The sequence below is a fragment of the Anoplophora glabripennis genome, unplaced genomic scaffold (genome assembly GCF_000390285.2).
Source record: "Anoplophora glabripennis isolate ALB-LARVAE unplaced genomic scaffold, Agla_2.0 scaffold131, whole genome shotgun sequence".
Taxonomy (NCBI): Eukaryota; Metazoa; Arthropoda; class Insecta; order Coleoptera; family Cerambycidae; genus Anoplophora; species Anoplophora glabripennis.
Window position 1 is genome coordinate 809,848 of NW_019416249.1, and position 17,747 is coordinate 827,594.

General features: G+C 33.3%; 1 protein-coding gene across 3 annotated transcripts in view; it reads right to left on the reverse strand.

The window, feature by feature from the left end:
- Positions 1–38: 38 nt before the first annotated feature.
- The window catches only part of LOC108904587 (protein phosphatase 1 regulatory subunit 14C), a 113,152-nt gene continuing 95,443 nt past the window's right edge, over positions 39–17,747 (reverse strand). For 2 of the 3 annotated variants that reach the window (XM_018707202.2, XM_018707205.2), the window contains exons 3-5: positions 9,585–9,680; positions 2,618–2,659; positions 39–668 (exon numbers count right to left, since the gene is read on the reverse strand). In XM_018707202.2, coding sequence (XP_018562718.1) covers positions 627–668; positions 2,618–2,659; positions 9,585–9,680 — 180 coding nt within the window. In that variant the 3' untranslated portion in view covers positions 39–626. The remainder of the gene's footprint in view (positions 669–2,617; positions 2,660–9,584; positions 9,681–17,747) is intronic. The other variant, XM_018707203.2, reaches the window with a different exon arrangement.

The window sequence follows — 17,747 nt, forward strand, 5'->3', positions numbered from 1 at the left end:
TTTCAATAAATAAACATGAATTTTTTATAAAATTTTGAATAAAATTTATTCTACCTGGGAAGATTGTTTTCTATGGCTTACTTAATACATTGTTAATTTTAACAGTTACATATCACAGTCAACTAGGTTAAAAATAAAAACCTAACGTTTGAAATTTTGAAAATACAGAAGATTTTTGGCAAATTATGAATCCCATTTTGAGAATTCCATTTTTAGAGGCAGGAGTTGTAATTTGCTCTCAGAGCAATTTATAAAACTTGACATGGACAAAATTCCAGAAGGCAGTCTGATATGATTCCTACTCCTTGACGACTAGCTATGCATCGTTTATCATAAATAATCTTAAGTTTACAATGATGCTAAAATATAAAAAAATTAGAAAACACTGTATCAACAATTTCAATGGCAAACTGGCCACAATGACAACGTACGCCTACTTTTTTTTTGTTAATATGATATTACAAAACCTTGTGTTAGAATATGCTGGAACATTTCTCGGCAAATTAGGATGGAATACAACTTCCAACAATGAACATCGATGTAATTAAATAATCACTAAAACTTGTGCAGATTGGGCTCCGTTGGGCCAAAGTCTTCACTTGAACCTTTTTTGGCACTTCACTAATTTAAAGAGTCTTAGCTTTGTCTAGTAGATCATTGATGAATTTCTGAAACAGAAAAAAATGCCGTTAGATGTCACTGAGAAATCAATAGAAAATATTTACTACCACAGTGTAACAGATCACTTGTAAATGTATGTATTTTTTTGTAATATTTTATATGACCATATTTTCAAACAAATGCAAAAAATGTTATTGCTAATTTTTTTTAAATAAAATCAAACAATGTTTTTCGATACCAGAAATCTAGGTATGCAATATACCACATAGATAAAGATTTCTAACTGCTGATATTGCGGGAAATAACTCTATGACCGATATGCCTCAACTAACATTGAATTATACTCCCAATAACCAGTAAACAGCTGGTAATAATTAACAGCTAATAATTATCCAAAATAAAAACTAAAAATAAGATGTCTATATAATTAATACCAAAACACACAACTGATATAGGTACTGAAATTGTTAAATAATGTAATCAATTAAAGAAGTATCTTGTATGTGTGTTGATGTTCTCTCCCATCTCCCTTGACAAGACGAACATGTATAAGTATATTTATATTTCCACATTTAATTTAGGATAGTTTCGTCAGACAGCCAGTGTCAAAAGCATTATTGAATACGACTACATTATAACATGGATTGTTTTTTAGCAAACTAATATTTGCCCTGTTTAGTAATGTTATCTTTAAAACTCATATACACTAGCCACAGAAATTAAGGAATATTAAAAAAATCCCAAAATTTTGGGTGACTTTCAAAGAGCTGTAATTTGGAAAATTGAGGATTCAAGTGTCTAGTTTTCGAATCTGAAGTTTAAAATTTTTTAGCGTCAGCAGTTTTTGTGTAATCATAAGAAAATCAACGAAAAAAAAATTGCAAATTTAAAAAGGCCTATGGACTTTTTTTTCACCATAAAGTTCTCCTAGATAATTTAATTCTCTTCAGTTTGAACGGTTCCGGAGCCTTGTAGGATGAATTTTTCGAGTTATCGCCGATCAAAGCAAAAAAAAGTGAAAAATTACTTATTACGTTGATTTTTAGCAAAAATTACAAATTTAGAAGAAAAAAAATTGCAGCGTTTTGAAATTAGCAGGGTTTCTTTAGAACACTTTGAGGTTGAAAAGTTACAGTCAATATCCTTAAATTTATTCATTATTTGCAAAGTTATGCCAAGTTATTCAAATATTCCTAATTATGCAATTTTTTACCTTTTTTTTAACCAATATTTTCACTTCGAAAAAATTAGTTTTTATCAAAAACCAATAATTACGACTTGTAGAGAATACTTTGCAGTTTTCAAATCTGCTTGGATTTTTTGTACGACAGTTATTTCCCGAGTAATTGATTGACAAAGTCAAAAATGATTTTTTTTGCTTTGATCGATAACTCGGCGAAAAACGTACAAGGCTCCAGAACCGCTTGCAATTTTTTTTTCGTTGATTTGCTTATGATTACTCAAAAACTGCTGACGCTGAATTTTAAACTACAGATCCGAAAACTATACACTTGAAGCTTCAATTTCCCTTTTTTTTTATTCTCTCTACTACCATTACCCTCCAAATTACAGCTCTTTCAGATCGGCCAAAATTTTTAGATTTTTTTAATATCCCTTAATTTCTGTGCTTGGATAATTATTTTTTACTAACGGTTATAGGTATTGCTGGGATATGAGGCATGTAGCCCATAGAGTAAAAATGTTTCCTGTAATATACTCGTATGCAGTTAAAATATAGTAAAAAATATAAAAGCTAATAGAACATTTATTTTTTAAAAAGAAACTTTCCAAAAAAAGGCCAATAGAATTTTGATACTGAAATCTTTATACGAATTCGCAACTAGTGTAATAAGCACCTAAAAATCAATAAACTTTTGTTAAAAAATAACATACAAGATTTCTCTCGAATTGTAATTTTTGAACTCATAGGGATATATAATTTTATTATTTTTTTGCATAATAACATATAAAATGAAAGGAATACGTAGGTACTTACTTTTACTTCACTTTGGGAACCTTTGGCATTTATAAGTAAATTCTGCAAAAAAAAAGATACAAATTAATATTCTGGTAGCTTGACAAAAGATAGTTATTATTCGTTGAAATTAAATAGAAACGATTTTTCATTTTTATGAGAAAGGGGAAAGTAAAATTGCCTCCATAATGAGGGGTTCTTTGACTTGTATAGAAGATAATAACTCCCATCTTTGTATCCAGAACTTCCCTGGCTTTTACTAGGCGATAGCGCTTTCTGATGAACCGTAAACATTATTGCAATGTAAGAGGAAAAGGGTGTTGCACGCCGCGCCGTATGAATGAACTGCCTTGTGCAGGGGCGGCCTCAGACAACGAAATAATATTTGCAACAGACGTGGCATACAAGTTTATTTGATGTTATGGTTTTTTAATGGACAGGGATGCAATATTTTACTTTGGCACATGCATAATAGATACTAAATTTTCAGTGGTCAGAATTATATTATATTATATTTCAAATTCATTCTATTAGCTTTACAGTTCTTCCTTATTTTCAATAATACAATGCTTTTTTGACACTGAGGTAGCCATTCACATACGTACAGTTGTACAGATTCTTACATGACGTCGCCATCTAACTATTCTTACATATAAATATTGAGTTAGAATTTGAAAGAAACTTTGATCATGTCATAGAAAACATTTTTTCGTATATTTACTTAAAATATGTAAATTTGGCAACATTGTGCCATTTTATTTCACAAGATGTATGAACAGTTTGTATACAGGGTTTTTCACGTAACCCGTTCATTAAAAGTTTTTGAACTAGTTACAATAGAAATTTGACAGCTATATGGGTTTAATTCAGTCTTTTTAAATGAAATATTTTCAAGTGTGGGGTACTTCCGGTTTCGCCGGAAGTGACGTCATCTCCGTGATTTTAAATGGAATACCCCATTTTTTATATCATTTATCGATTCTAGGCGTTATTTTGAGTAACTTTATAAAGAAAACTTCATACAAACCTGTGGCCTAAAATACTTAGTTTTCATTGTAGAGGGTATTCAATGTTCTTTTAATATTTTCGAAACGTTTAAAGATAGCCCAAGAAACGAAAGTTATATAGTGCCGATGTGTGCTTTTACCCTTGGGGTGGATGCCACCCCTAGGGTAAAGGGGAAGGTTGGGAATTTTTTTATTAAAAATAACCTCACGATTCGATAGAGGGACGAATTCTAACTCCCAGAAGTTCGAATTCCGAAGATAGCTATATTCGAAACGTTCAACGTACTGTAGCGGAAAAATTAAAGGTTTTTCGAGGAAAACTTATACATATAACACCTATTAAAGTTCTTGAAAAGACCTTTAAATTGAGTGGTGGTAGAAGTCGTTAGCATGAAAACTAATGAAGTTACAATCAAAATAAAATGATGGCCTTGATTTTTGGGAAAAAAAATCGGTATTAAAATTAATGACTTGACGGAAAAAATATTAAACGTATTCCTTTTGCAATTTACTTTATTTATGTATTAACAGTAGATTCTGGGAATTTGAACGATTTTAGAAGCCTAAATTAAAAAAAAAATCATTTACTTTGGAATAAAATTTTTAAATTTTTTAAAAATTCGCCTTTTTCAAAATATTTGTTATTAAAAAATGATAGAATAAGGAATTGTAGGTTTTTTCTTACTGAACAATTTGCTTTTTTTTTAATTTTTGTAGAACAAAATTTGACTGAGTTATGACCGTTAGAAGCTCAAAACTAAGCTCCTAGACTGCCTTTCCTGAACCCTTTTAGCTTACAAATCTAAAAAACGAAGGGCTCAAAAAACTGCAAATATCTCCACCAATCATTACGCAGACTTCTACCTTTCATAAAGAAATGCACCCTTTTAAAAATTTCAAGTTTATTGACCACCGTGGCAGCTAATTTTATATTATAAGGTGTAAAAAGTTTAGTACATGCACAGATTTCTTAAATATATCGTTAAACTATATTATACTACGTTTGTATGAAGTTTTAAAATCGCCATAGCCATCACTTTTTAAAATATCCATATGTTGTTTTGGAACACCCTGTATACTGAAAGAGAGCTTTGTTAACGGGCTCAGGCCGGCCCAGGCGTATTCGCAGGGTTGATGGAAAAAGGCGGCATGGAATCGTCGGGGTCGAAGCTCTCTCTTTCGACTCCCTCATCTCTCAGACACAAAACGACCAACAGGCGACTGAATGAACCCCGCCGTCGGCTGTACGCAGCCTTTATGCATGCACGTTACGTGACGGGACTGCAAAACAACGCATTAATTCTCTCATTGTGATGATAACGCATTCTCGCCGGACTTTTAACTAATTAAAATGTGTACCGAGCCCCGACCAAAAGTCGAATATCGAAAATTACAAGCCGGCCATACAACGTGTTTAGGTGATAAATTTAAGTGACAAACTTAACTAATAATATTGTAGGAAACAACTACTATGGGGGCTACATGTCAATACGAGGTCTGTTCAGAAAATAACCGAACTTTTTGAATTACGCGCTAATGGAGATATTTAGTGATATGCAATTGGCAGCACTGCGTTGCGCATAACCTCTTCTGTAACCGCATGCTCTTGGATTGTTGATATCTCATTTAGTTTTCGTGATATTGTTATTTGAGTCCAACGTGTTTAAGTGTTAGTGACGATTTTCGAAATGTGCAATTTTCTGGAACAACGATGCAAAGTAAAATGTTGAGTTAAACTGGGGAAAACTTTCACGGAAACGTATCAGTTTTTGAAACAATCTTATGAAGATGATGCTGTCGGTCGCATGCGATGATACGAATGGTTTTACGATTATTTAAAAGTGGTCGTTATTCAATTTAAGATGATCCTCGACCAGAAAGGCCTTCGACTTCAGGACTTCCACGTTTAGAAAATCAAAGATCTGGTGCGTGCAAATCGCCGACCTAACTCTCAGAGACACTGCAGAAGAGGTAAGCATTTCAATTGGGTCATGCTATGAAATTTTGACTGAAAAATTGAACAAGCATCGAGTTGCAGCAAAATATATTCCTCGATTGTTGACCGTCGAACAACAGAAAGAAAATCGTGTGGAAGTTTGTCTGTAACTCTTTGAACAATCCAATGATAATGAAACATTCATTCAAAGGATCATAACGAGAGACGAAATCTGGGTTTATGGCTACGACATTGAGACAAAAGTTCAATCATTACCATGAATTGGCAAAGGATCTTCACGCCCCAAGAAAGCACGTCAGTTTCGATCCAATGTCAAATTGATGTTCACTGTTTTTTTCGACTTTTGGAATTCTTGCCTGACGTTTTACTATGGTTACTTCTCATAATGCAATAGGTGACATGTCTGATGAAAGATTTAGCTATTTGGATTTATATCTACCGACAATATTATTAGTGTGCACTGCCCACCCCAGAAAAAAAATAATCCAATAATTTCATAGTACATATTAGTAGGTCACTCTCTGCCACAAGGTACAAAGCAGTACTTTTTTCACAGAACCATTCGAGGTGATAAAGCTTAAAAAAAATCTGCCGTTTTTTATATTTTTCAAGCGACACTTGTTCAAATTAAAGTTGGTACACATCATACCTGGATAGGTAGTCTTAATGTGTGGTACCATCAAGTCAACTAAAAACCAGTGGCGGAAATATAGGCAATTTTTTCCATAAATATTCAATTAAATGAAGGGGGTTTCTTGTCTCTTGACAATTTTTGATATGTCACAATTTTACAACTTCAATTTTCTATTTAATATTACCTATAAGTAGCTATAAATAATTTACTATTCCAAATTTCCTCTATCTACGGTAAACCGTTTTTAGACAAATGTTTACTAAATTCGAATATTTTTTCAAATTCCAACACCGCGTGTACTGGAACAGGAGCCTAATGTGGACATCCTTTTATAAGACTTTTTTTTATTTTGACCACCCGAATTCAAAACTGAGGTTTGGTTAATTAATCTTGGAACGCCCCGTATATCATCTGTTTTCAAAATAACTGTGAAACGTTTCTAAAGGCAGGTATTTAAATGATGGTCTCGAATCATTCTGTCGATACTTCCCCTCCACTCCCAACTACTTGATTAATTTGTAAATAAATGCTATATTCATCCGCATCTATTGTTTTCATGGCCCACTTGTTATTTTATCAATGTATGTATGTGTATGCCCAGCGTTCCATGGCCACCTTCTCGGAAAACATTAAAATTGTCGTCACCGTAAAACAAATATTAAGAAGCACGACGGGCTTTTGAAAAAGAAAATCCTAAACAAAATTCGAAGCCGTAAGCATTTTATACAGGGTGACCAAATGAAAACGAAACAGAGACATTTTCAGGAACTGTGTCAAGATTGTAGAAAAACGCGTAGACTCGTCAATTTTAGATTCAAGGGGGACATTCTTTCTGGTATTTTTGACTCCGTCACTTTCACCCCCAAGCAAGGCTAAGCATCACCCCGAAATATTTAAATGGCATTGGGGGTTGATCAATATTTCTTTTGAAAGCTCTTACAATTCTCTTTACAACATACTTTAAATTTTATAATTCCGCCCAATATTTATTAAGAATTTTTATTTTAAAGTTGAAACTTATGTACAAACAATTAGTAACGGTAAAAATGTCAGTCATTCGAGTTAAGTACGCCAATGGTATAAATTTAGTATTTCTTGTGTTACATTGGTTTTTGGCGATTTGTTATCACTTTCGTGAAAAAAAGCACAATTGTAAAAAACAGAAATGAATGCTATACACACACACAATGAACGTAAAATTAGTGGATTCCAAATTATATTCTAGTATTATTTGGAAACGTTGGTTGGTAGTTTATTTAATTGTGATTTTAAAAATTAAACACTATGGTTTATTCCATTGCGGAAAGGGTAGATATCATTTCGCTTTACTTTATGAACAATAAATGTGCGAATAGAACAGCTCATCTAATTTAATTTAAACATCAAGATCGACATGTCAGGAGGAAGTATGTTCTAGAGTTAGTAAAAAAATTTCAAGAAACAGGGAACGTAGCCAATAAAAAACGAAAAATTGAAAAACCTATAGTTAATGAAGCTAGTGAAGTTGCAGTTTTGGGACGAGTTCAACTTGATCCTACATTAAGTACGAGGCATCTGCCATCTGTGTCTGGGATCAATCGAACTAGCATACAAACCATTTTGAAGAAGAATAAATTACATCCATACAAAATACATTTAGTACAGGAACTTCACGAGGATGATTATGACCGCCGTTTGCAATTTTGCGAAATAATGAGTGAGCGAACAGGGAACGATTCACAATTCCTTTTTAACATCTGTTTTTCTGATGAATGCAGTTTTTTCTTGAACGGGACGGTAAATCGTCACAATTGCCCCTGTTGGTCCGATTCAAACCCAAAAGTTTTTCACGAGGTGCATACACAGCAACCGGAAAAATTAAATGTATGGGCTGGAATTTTCGGTGACCGGCTGGTGGTGGGTCTTTTTTTTCTACCTGGTAATTGCAATTACTGGAAGACGCTATTGACCCTGCCTTGATTGATATTATTGAATATGTTCCAGAGTATGATGAAGATCATTTGATTTTTCAATAGGACGGTGCTCCTCCGCATTATGCGTTAATTGTTCGTCAGTATTTGGACCAACGTTTTCTACGGAATTGGATTGGGATAAGAGGCAGCATTGAGTGGCCTCCACGATCACCGGATTTATCGCCCCTTGATTTCTTGAGTGGGGATACCTAAAAAGTAAAATTTATAAAACACAGCCAGCGTCGCTGGAAGATTTGCGTCAAATAATCGTCGACGAATGCCGTCGGATCACTCCGGAAATGCTTCGGATTGTGCGCGAACGTTTCGAACAAAATCTTTATTCTTGTATGGAGGCGGGCGGTCATCAGTTTGAACATTTAATCAACTAAACATAATTTAAATTTTAAAATGTAATTTTTTTTTCAAAGTATTGGACAGAATTATAAAATGTAAAGTATGAGCTTTCAAAAGAAATATTACTCAACCCCCAATGCCATTTAAATATTTTGGGGTGATGCTTACCCTTGCTTGGGGGTGAAAGGGGCGGAGTCAAAAATACTAGCAAAGAATGTCTCCCTTTAATCTAAAATGGACGGGTCTGAGCGTTTTTCTACAATCTTTACGCAGTTCCTGAAAATGGCTCTGTTTCGTTTTCATTTGGCCACCCTGTATAGAGTACCAATATTATGTTTATTTTCCCAACGTTATTTTGATATATTGCGGTATCACAACATATTGCGTACAAACAGAGATTACATCCGCATTTTATGTGACTAACCACGGTTGGTGGCAACCAAAATGTGATAACAGACAGGAAATATCATCAAAAATCCGTTAAAATCGCTTTAATATTTTTTCTGGAATTACTCACAGAAAATATTTATCTTTTTAAGTTCCTAGTTCAATTCTAATTGAGAGGTTGGTACCACAAATTAAACTATCAAGTCACTGCACCCAAATTATGGATGAAAGACAACTGTTGTTATCTAAGACAAGGGTTGCAACAGGGGACGGTGGAAAAAAACAAGAGAATTTACGATACTACCTAAAACAATGACTTTTTACACACAGATCATTTATAATGTTGTCGCTTTGTTAGTTAAATATTTTTCATTACTTGTACATATTTATTTGTACTTATTAAAGTACATTAGAAAAGTGATTCTTTACATGCGTTCGTAGAAAAAGTCAAATTCAAGTTCCAATGCCATTAGATGATTCCAAAAATTAATTAAGTAGAATATGACAATGTGTGACACAGCCCTTGGCTCAAGTCATTTTCGCCCAAGTAATCTGCGATTAACGGATTGACCTACTAATTTGTGACACCCTATAGGAATAAAAAAATTCATCCGTTACCATTATTATTAGCACTTATTCATCTCTTGCTCAATCGCAACCAACCGGAAGCACACCTGGTACGCAAACAAGAACTCACCTGTAAATGCCTCCGCCGCTCCTCGTCACTGTCCATATCTAGGAGTTCATCTATATCCACCTCGACCTCGTCACTATTTACATCGTCTACTTGCTTCTGGAACAAAGAAACGACGCTTCAGTACCGGCTCATTATGCAAAGGTTAATTACACGTGTGAGTAATGGGCCCGCATTATATCATTCTCCGCGTCTCGTCTCGAGCAGCTCTTCACCTTGAGGAAGGCGAAGAGCAGGCGAAATTACCCTTTCAATGCCACGCCGATAATACGTACAGGATGAGTAATCGTCTATAGACACCAACTTCCGTTATGTCAATTTCCGCGAGAAGGCCCACAAACCTTAAGCGATATTCCTTAGTTAAAAATTATAATACAGGGCTTCGCAGAAATGTCAGCCACATGAGATGCCACGAAATAATATTTTTTAATATCACTCTAAAACTGTTTTGGATAGAAACCAGTGACGGCTGGGATGGGAGGCGGCTCTGGGGGAGTAAAAACTTTAATTTAAAATTTAGTTTACAATCTACATACCTATTTAAATGGGTTAGCCTTATGAAACACATTGAAAAGGAAATATTAATTTTGTAATGTGCAGTCAATTTAACTATAGTCTGTTTGGAAATGAAAGAGAGTAATAAAACCCCGAGATAAGAACCGGCCATGGGCGTGGTAATATTTCGTTTCAGGTAATTATCGGGTAACACTAATGCTAACAGGTAATGGGTGTACATTAGTATATTTTACTGGATACATCATAGGGCAGGAGCCAGTGTATTGTGACAAATCAATCCAGTCTTAGAGCTGAATATACGAAGACGTGCTAGTGCAGTAGAGTAAAATTCGACTTGTATTTAGTGACTATTGTGCCAGTGGATATAATATTGTTTGGGTAAAATGTCGAGCTTATCAGATTACGTACCTGCTAAACGCGTGAAAAGATGTGCGCTGTCTCAGAATGAGAAGATTATTATATTAAATGTATTTAATGCATTGAAACACCAAAATCCTACCAACAGCGTTGACGACATCGTGGAAAAGTGTTCCAAAATGATAGGGATTGGAAAATTGACTATCTACAGACTTTTAAAGGAAACAAAAAATGAACAAGATACTGTAAATCCCCCAAAATCATCTACAGGGAGGTCAAAAGTCGTTAGATATACATTCTTCAAAATAAATATATTTTTGTGTGGAATAAAAGTCTATTCATTAAATTTAAATAAATATTTTCATAATAATATTGAATAATTTTTATATTGTTGACTTATAAGAGAAATGGACCGAGAAATTGAAGCGGCATAGACAAAGACGGATTGTCGGGGATTAAATTTCAGCTACATGCTACAATTTAGTACAACCCGATCACACAAAGTTTTTTTAAAAGTACACCTCATCTACACCGATAATACATAATATAAAAATATTGAATATAAGCACCAGTACTACATTTATTTACGATTTTCATTCATAATAAGCTTTTATTACTCCCTTTCATTTCTAAACAGACTATAGACCAAATTCATCTGCAAAACTCTGAATACATGGGCTCCTCGTAGCTCGCCTCTACATCTGTAAAATGTTTACACGGTGGTCATGGTTACAGTCGTGCAGCAGTGAAAGACGGAGTGGGAGTAGCGCATATTTACTATAATAAACGTAATTTGTTAAGGCGTGGTGTAAAATTTTGGTACTTACATATTGTTTCTTGGTGTTTTTTAAAAAAATTGGAAAAGTTTAAATTGATTGTAGCACTTGCAAAAAAAAATGGTGTGAGAAATACCAAACTTTAATGAAAAAGCAATCGCAAAGTTTATTTCGGACAAAAGCAGAAGAATGGACTTTCACTATAAAAAAATAATGTTGAAATCATTTACTCCATATTTCAATAGTACTTTATATAAAACTATCCAATTCTATTTGATTTTTTTACAATACTTTGTACCTAAATTTCAGTTATAGAAAGTGTCCCAGTTCTTCGGGCCTTACCTAAGTAGTAGAACACCCCGTATATCTCGTTCATTTAAGGTCTACTTGCATTTATGTGGAAAATGTTGATTAAAAACGTTACTTTTAATAGTAACAAAATATATAGAAAAGCCTCGAATATTTCGCAAATTCTAAGAAATAGACTGTAATATACCTTAACAAAATCGAAAGAAAATTGGATTTTTAATTTCAAATTTAACGTGGGGTTCCATTAAAAAAAACAAGTTTCCGTGATCCAAATTTGCAACTTCTAGAACCTATAGTTACTACTTTCCTATAAGAAATGTATTAAAGTAAGTAATAGGTTCTTTCATGCTTGAACAAGTGGTGAAAATTGGATATTGCTTACTTTTACATTTCGAAATATATTATATTTTCGAGGATACTATAAACGGTAATTTTTATTTAAATTTGAAAATTACTAATTCTAATTTCATTCACAACTTCGTAAAACCTAACCTCACAATTGTCTATTAAATTTTTTATTTATTCATGTGATAGAAAATATATATTTTTCAATTAATTGTTATTATGTTTGTAAATGGGCCCTATCCCTATTCGGAGTTAGTAATTTCTTTGTGTTCATCATTCATCAATCATTTCTTTTTTCAAAAAGCTTTAGTTACTACTAGAAAACCGAAAAAGTGCAACCATTATTATGAAATTAATTCCAAAGTCTAAGAAAATACTAAAATTTTACAAGAATAAAGAGTATATTTTTCATAAACGTGTTGTTTTAACGTAATATACTATAGAGCAAGGGTCGGCAACTGGCGGACCGCGGTCCAGGTCCGGACCGCGGAAGGTAAAATACTGGACCGCCAAAATTTTTTTGAAAGTATAAATTACTAAAATAAATTATTTAAAAAATGTTTTTTATGTTTAAGTGCCAATCTTATCATTTTTTCTAGTATTTTACAATTGTGTGAGTGTTTTGAGTTCTTAATTAGTAAGCAGATTAAATTTGAGTCCAAATTAAAATAAAAAAAAAGAAATTGAATTTTTTTCTGAACCTCGTTAAAAATTTTCAAAAGTATTCGGACCGTACCTCAAATTACTTGCCGACCCCTGCTATAGAGCTTTAAAAAGTCATAGGAGTAGAAATTATGCTAACTTCCATATCGACGACATCGGCAATTTAAACACAAAATTACTAGCATGGTTTTATAAGTACCAGATGTAGGATTTAAATTTCTTGGAGCGTTTCTAAAATATTAAAAAATGTTTGTATTTAAGTTTTTTCAATTTGAAGGCTTATATTTAGGAAAAAGTGCATTTCTACATAGACAATTTTTGTTTGTTTTTACTTGAAGAATCTTATTAAACTTTGTGTACTCTGTGTAGAATGAGAACCAAAACCTATTTTTTTAAATGAAACATTGAAACACCCTAGTATGTTGTTGGATAAAAGATTACAGTGATACAATAAATTATGCTTTCAAAAGACTCGACAGACACTCAATGTAATATTTTTGTTTCAGCGTTGAAAGTATTTTCGTTCAAACTGTTGATTGGCTTATTCGAACCAGGACAAGCTGTTCGAGTAACATCCGGTAATTCATGTTATCAGCGTATTTCTCCAATAAAAAGGCTCTAATTGCTGTTTTAAAGAAATCAATTCTAGATTCTAGACTCACACATTTTGCATTTCAATCTGGGGTTGGACATATTGGTTGCGGATCAATGGTAAGTTTTCATCTTGTATGACATTTATGAAGTATAACAACGGTTATTACCTCACTATTACCAACAATTTAATATCTGCAAAATTGGCGCTACAATCCGTTCCAGATTGCATCGCAGACGGCTTAGAAATGTAAACAAGCGAATTGAAAGATAGATCACAATACCAGCTCGTTGTCATGCATACAATCGTTTAACCTATACCGTGGCCTCTTCATAGGAGATCATTACGCATATTGCTTATCGCGACTTATTTAAAATAGGGCAAACATCAATTGCCTCAATAAAATCTGAGATTTATTAAGTCTGGTATGATTCCTCTGCTCCAATAGTAATTGGTTAGTAATTAAAGGCAATTCTAGATATACTCGCACTTAATAATACGACTTGAGACAATAGTAACAATTAATTTTAATGCTTTAATAGATATAGTAAAATGTGTACACATCGTTCGTAATAACACTTTTATTAGTGACTATAAATGTTTTATAGAAGTTACATTATAAACTTCCAACACCGTCTATCACAGAAAGGAAAAATCATTTCCTTAAAGTCTATATATCATTCTATACAGGGTGTCCAGATTATACTTAAAGAAACTGGGAGGGAGGGGTGAGTTGCTCTTGAAAAAATAGTGGGGGTAGTTCATATAACGTTTTCCTCGTTACCATAACTTTAAGTTGTTTTATGTATACAGGGTGTTTTTAAATGAAGTAGCAAAAATGGTACCAGTGAATGTAGAGCCAAAAGTAATAGGAGTGAAGTAAAAATTCCTTATATGAAAGTTGCACCCCTGAGGCGATATATCCTCTTAAAGGAGGGGATTGAAATTCACATTTTAATTTTTTTCTTTAACATGAGGAATGCTAGGGACACGAAACTTGGTATGAGCATCCTACTAATAAAGAGACAACTTTTCAATATTTGTTCGATCATTGGCGTATTTTATAAAGGAGTAAAACAGTCAACCCCATTGCAATATTTTATTAGAAATTTTTTATATGAAGCAAATTATTTATTTAAAAACATTTATTGGGAAGACTGATTTATTGTGCAACTTTTTTATCTCTTGTAATTTTTCGATAAAACCGATAATTTTCTAATAAAAAACTTTGATGCGTCATCGTTTACTAAAGAGGTAATTGCGAAAATTTGTTAAAATAAAGTAGGCGGATGTCATAACACATAAATTGTTATTTATTATATTAATAAATTGACACTTTCTGTCAACCAATAATTAGTACCAATTTTATTATCAGAATAATTATGGCAAATAATAATTATACCAATGACGAATATGAAAAATAGTAACGCTGCAATAAGATTATACCACCAAAGATATCCAAACTGACCGATTCCTCATAGACAAACATTGACCTAGGTGGAAAAAAGGCTTCGCGATCTGGTAAAATTCAGCCCAATCGTGAGGGTGCCGGAAGAAGGGGTAATGTCCGAACTGTTGAAACTGAGGAAGCTATACTGGAACATCTAGAACAAGACTGTGGTATAGCACAAGACAGGTGTCCAGGCAACAGAAAGTTTCTCACAGTCTTGTGTGGAATGTAACTCATGAAAATCTTTTATACCCTTTTCACCATCAACCCGTGCAAGAATTGAATGGCCCTGATTTACCTAACCGCCTGGATTTTTGTCAATGGTACATTAATATTTCCAGGCATGATTTAAATTTCCTAATGAATTTACTTTTCATCGATGAAGCAAATTTTCCTAGAGTTGGTGCAGTAAACCTTCATAATGTTCATTCATGGTCGGAAGAAAATACTCATGAAATATTTGTTTCAAGATGTTAAAATAATTTCAGTTTAAACGTTTGGATGGGAATTGTAGGAAATACTCTTATCTAGTAGGGCCTTTTATTCTTCCACACAGGCTTGGAGCGGCCGAGTATCTTAGATTTTGGAACGAAAATCTTCCAACATTACTTGAGGATGTACCCCTCGCTACACGTCAGGTGATGTGGCATATGCAAGACGGGGCGCCTGCACATAGTACACTTGCCGTTAGAGAATGGTTAAATTTAAATTATCTGAATCGCTGGATTGGTCGTGGTCGTGATGTCTCTGTTTGTTGGCCTGCACGTTCACCTGATCTAACGTCTATGGATTCATATAAAAAAATTCTAATAAAATATTGCTATGGGGTTGACTGTTTATGACGCCAATGATCGAACAAATATTGAAAAGTTGTCTCTTTATTAGCACTGTCTCTAGCATTCCTCATGTTAAAGAAAAAATTAAAATGTGAATTTCAATCCCTTCCTTTAAGAGGGTATATAGCCTCAGGGGTGCAACTTTCAGATAAGGTATTTTTGGCTCTACATTCAATGGTGCCATTTTTGCTACTTCATTTAAAAACACCCTGTATAAAGGATACCCGGCATATATCAAAGTTTATTTCCAAAACACTGGTTAATAACAAAAGTAAACAGAAAATCCTGTTATCATAAATGATTGTCTCCTATTTACCTTATTATCTTTATGTGCTTTATGTGTATGAGTCAGCCGATATTGTATGCCTAATAACATTTTCTTCAATTATTCCCACAACGGTAACCCCATTGTAAAAAATTGCATGGCGCATACAACCACAATAATACTATTGTGTTAATATCATTACCGTCCCGTGCTTCTTTTATTAGATAAACAATGTGTCATCATATCTAAATTGCCCACTCTAGTGCGACACGTCGCAATATGTACCTCTAACTTGTTGAGATCTTATGTACAATATGTTGTTTGACAAGAAGTACCGTTTTTTCCGCGGTACTTGTCGGTAACAACCGTAAGATCTGAGATCATCCATTAGTCATTTCATATAGTACACTTCGGAGATGAGTTGTTAACGCGTACTTTCATTTTTTAATTCTGACATAACGTAATATCGAATGAACCAATGTTAAAAAAATGATATCTTACAATTTCTAGTAAGTACTAAAGCGAAAATTAATGTCCACCTCGTCTTCTTGATTTAGTAGTATTCAGAACTTTCTTAGAATAAATTAGAAAAATACTATTATCACTTGACTTTTTCTTTATTTTTCTGTAGGTATTATTTTCTACAATACTGTAACTTATTTGCATGGACCTATGAATACAACTTTAATTCAAAATGGATGATTTTCATTCTGTACAATCGTTTTTCGTCTACCGTAAAATGACGATCAGGTACTTACAGATAAAATTCTTCTTCTCTGGGTATTCTATATTTTCGACCATTACAGAATTGCACAACTATGACGACCAAACGCAAACAATCTAGGACACAAACATATGGACGACCGGATGTTTTAGTGAGACGAGACAAAAAAATCCCAGATAGCTTTCATATTTCGTAAGTTTAATAACATTTCCGTTCAGTAATAACCACATATGATGTAAAATTGCAATGTTTAGAGCTCTGATATATTGTTAAATGCAGGTAGGTATTAATTTCGCTAAATATTTGTTTTGTTCACTTGCTTGGGTTTGTTTTCTTTTATAATTTCTAAAGGTAATCAAATACAAAGTCATGTTAAGTATCTATATAGGGTGCCCAGAACACAGTGGTCACAACAGCAGCCACAGATTCTTAAAGTAAAGATAGTTGAATCTAAAACAAATTTAAGATACCAAATTGGCTATTTACATAATATGTAAGGATTTTATAATTACGTTTATATGAACTTTTTGTTCCATTTAAAGAGTTGAACTGATTGTTTCGAAATAGGTATTTGTTGTATTATAAGAGATAATTGAGAAACAGAAATTTGAAGCTTATTTTTTTTTCATATCGTTTTCCTTAAAAGATCCGTAATCGGGAAAAATATTTTCAAAGGAATTACATATCTTCCCAGTACGCGATTGATGCAGGGAACGAAATGTTTGAAGATGCCAAGTTTAAATCCTGTCAGTTCTCTAGTATTGATATTAATGAAAAACTATTTCAAGAATAAAACTTTAACATCCAAAACGAAGTATTTTTAAACAAGGTAATTTGGCTTAATTCCAGCTGTTTTTATCTCTGGTGTTGCTGTACAGGGTGTTAATTAAGTACGTAAAGATTAACAGGGAACTCTTTAAGTGATTTCAAGCTAAAAAGAATATACAGGGTAGCTCATCGAAAACGTACCGCAAGGCATTACAGGGTAGTAAAGAACTTTTCGGCAAAATCCAAAAACAGGTCAAATTTGTTTCTGAGGGGGACAACTTTTGGCTCAAAAAGCATACCAAAATCTTCAACCCCCTAAGTGGGGGTGCTATCCCCTAAATTTTTTCAAATGGGAATGGGGGTCAAGTGGGGGGTCATTAGAAAGGGCTTTTAATTCTCTATACATCGATTCTTACTTTTTGAAAATCGATTCATTATTTTAGAAAATATGCAGCTTTGAAAATACGAACAATATTTTTGACGAGAAATGCGAAAATCGATTTAATTTTACTTCAAAACTTACGGTATTAGTCAAGTAAATGCTGAAAATGTTGTCCGCCAACTT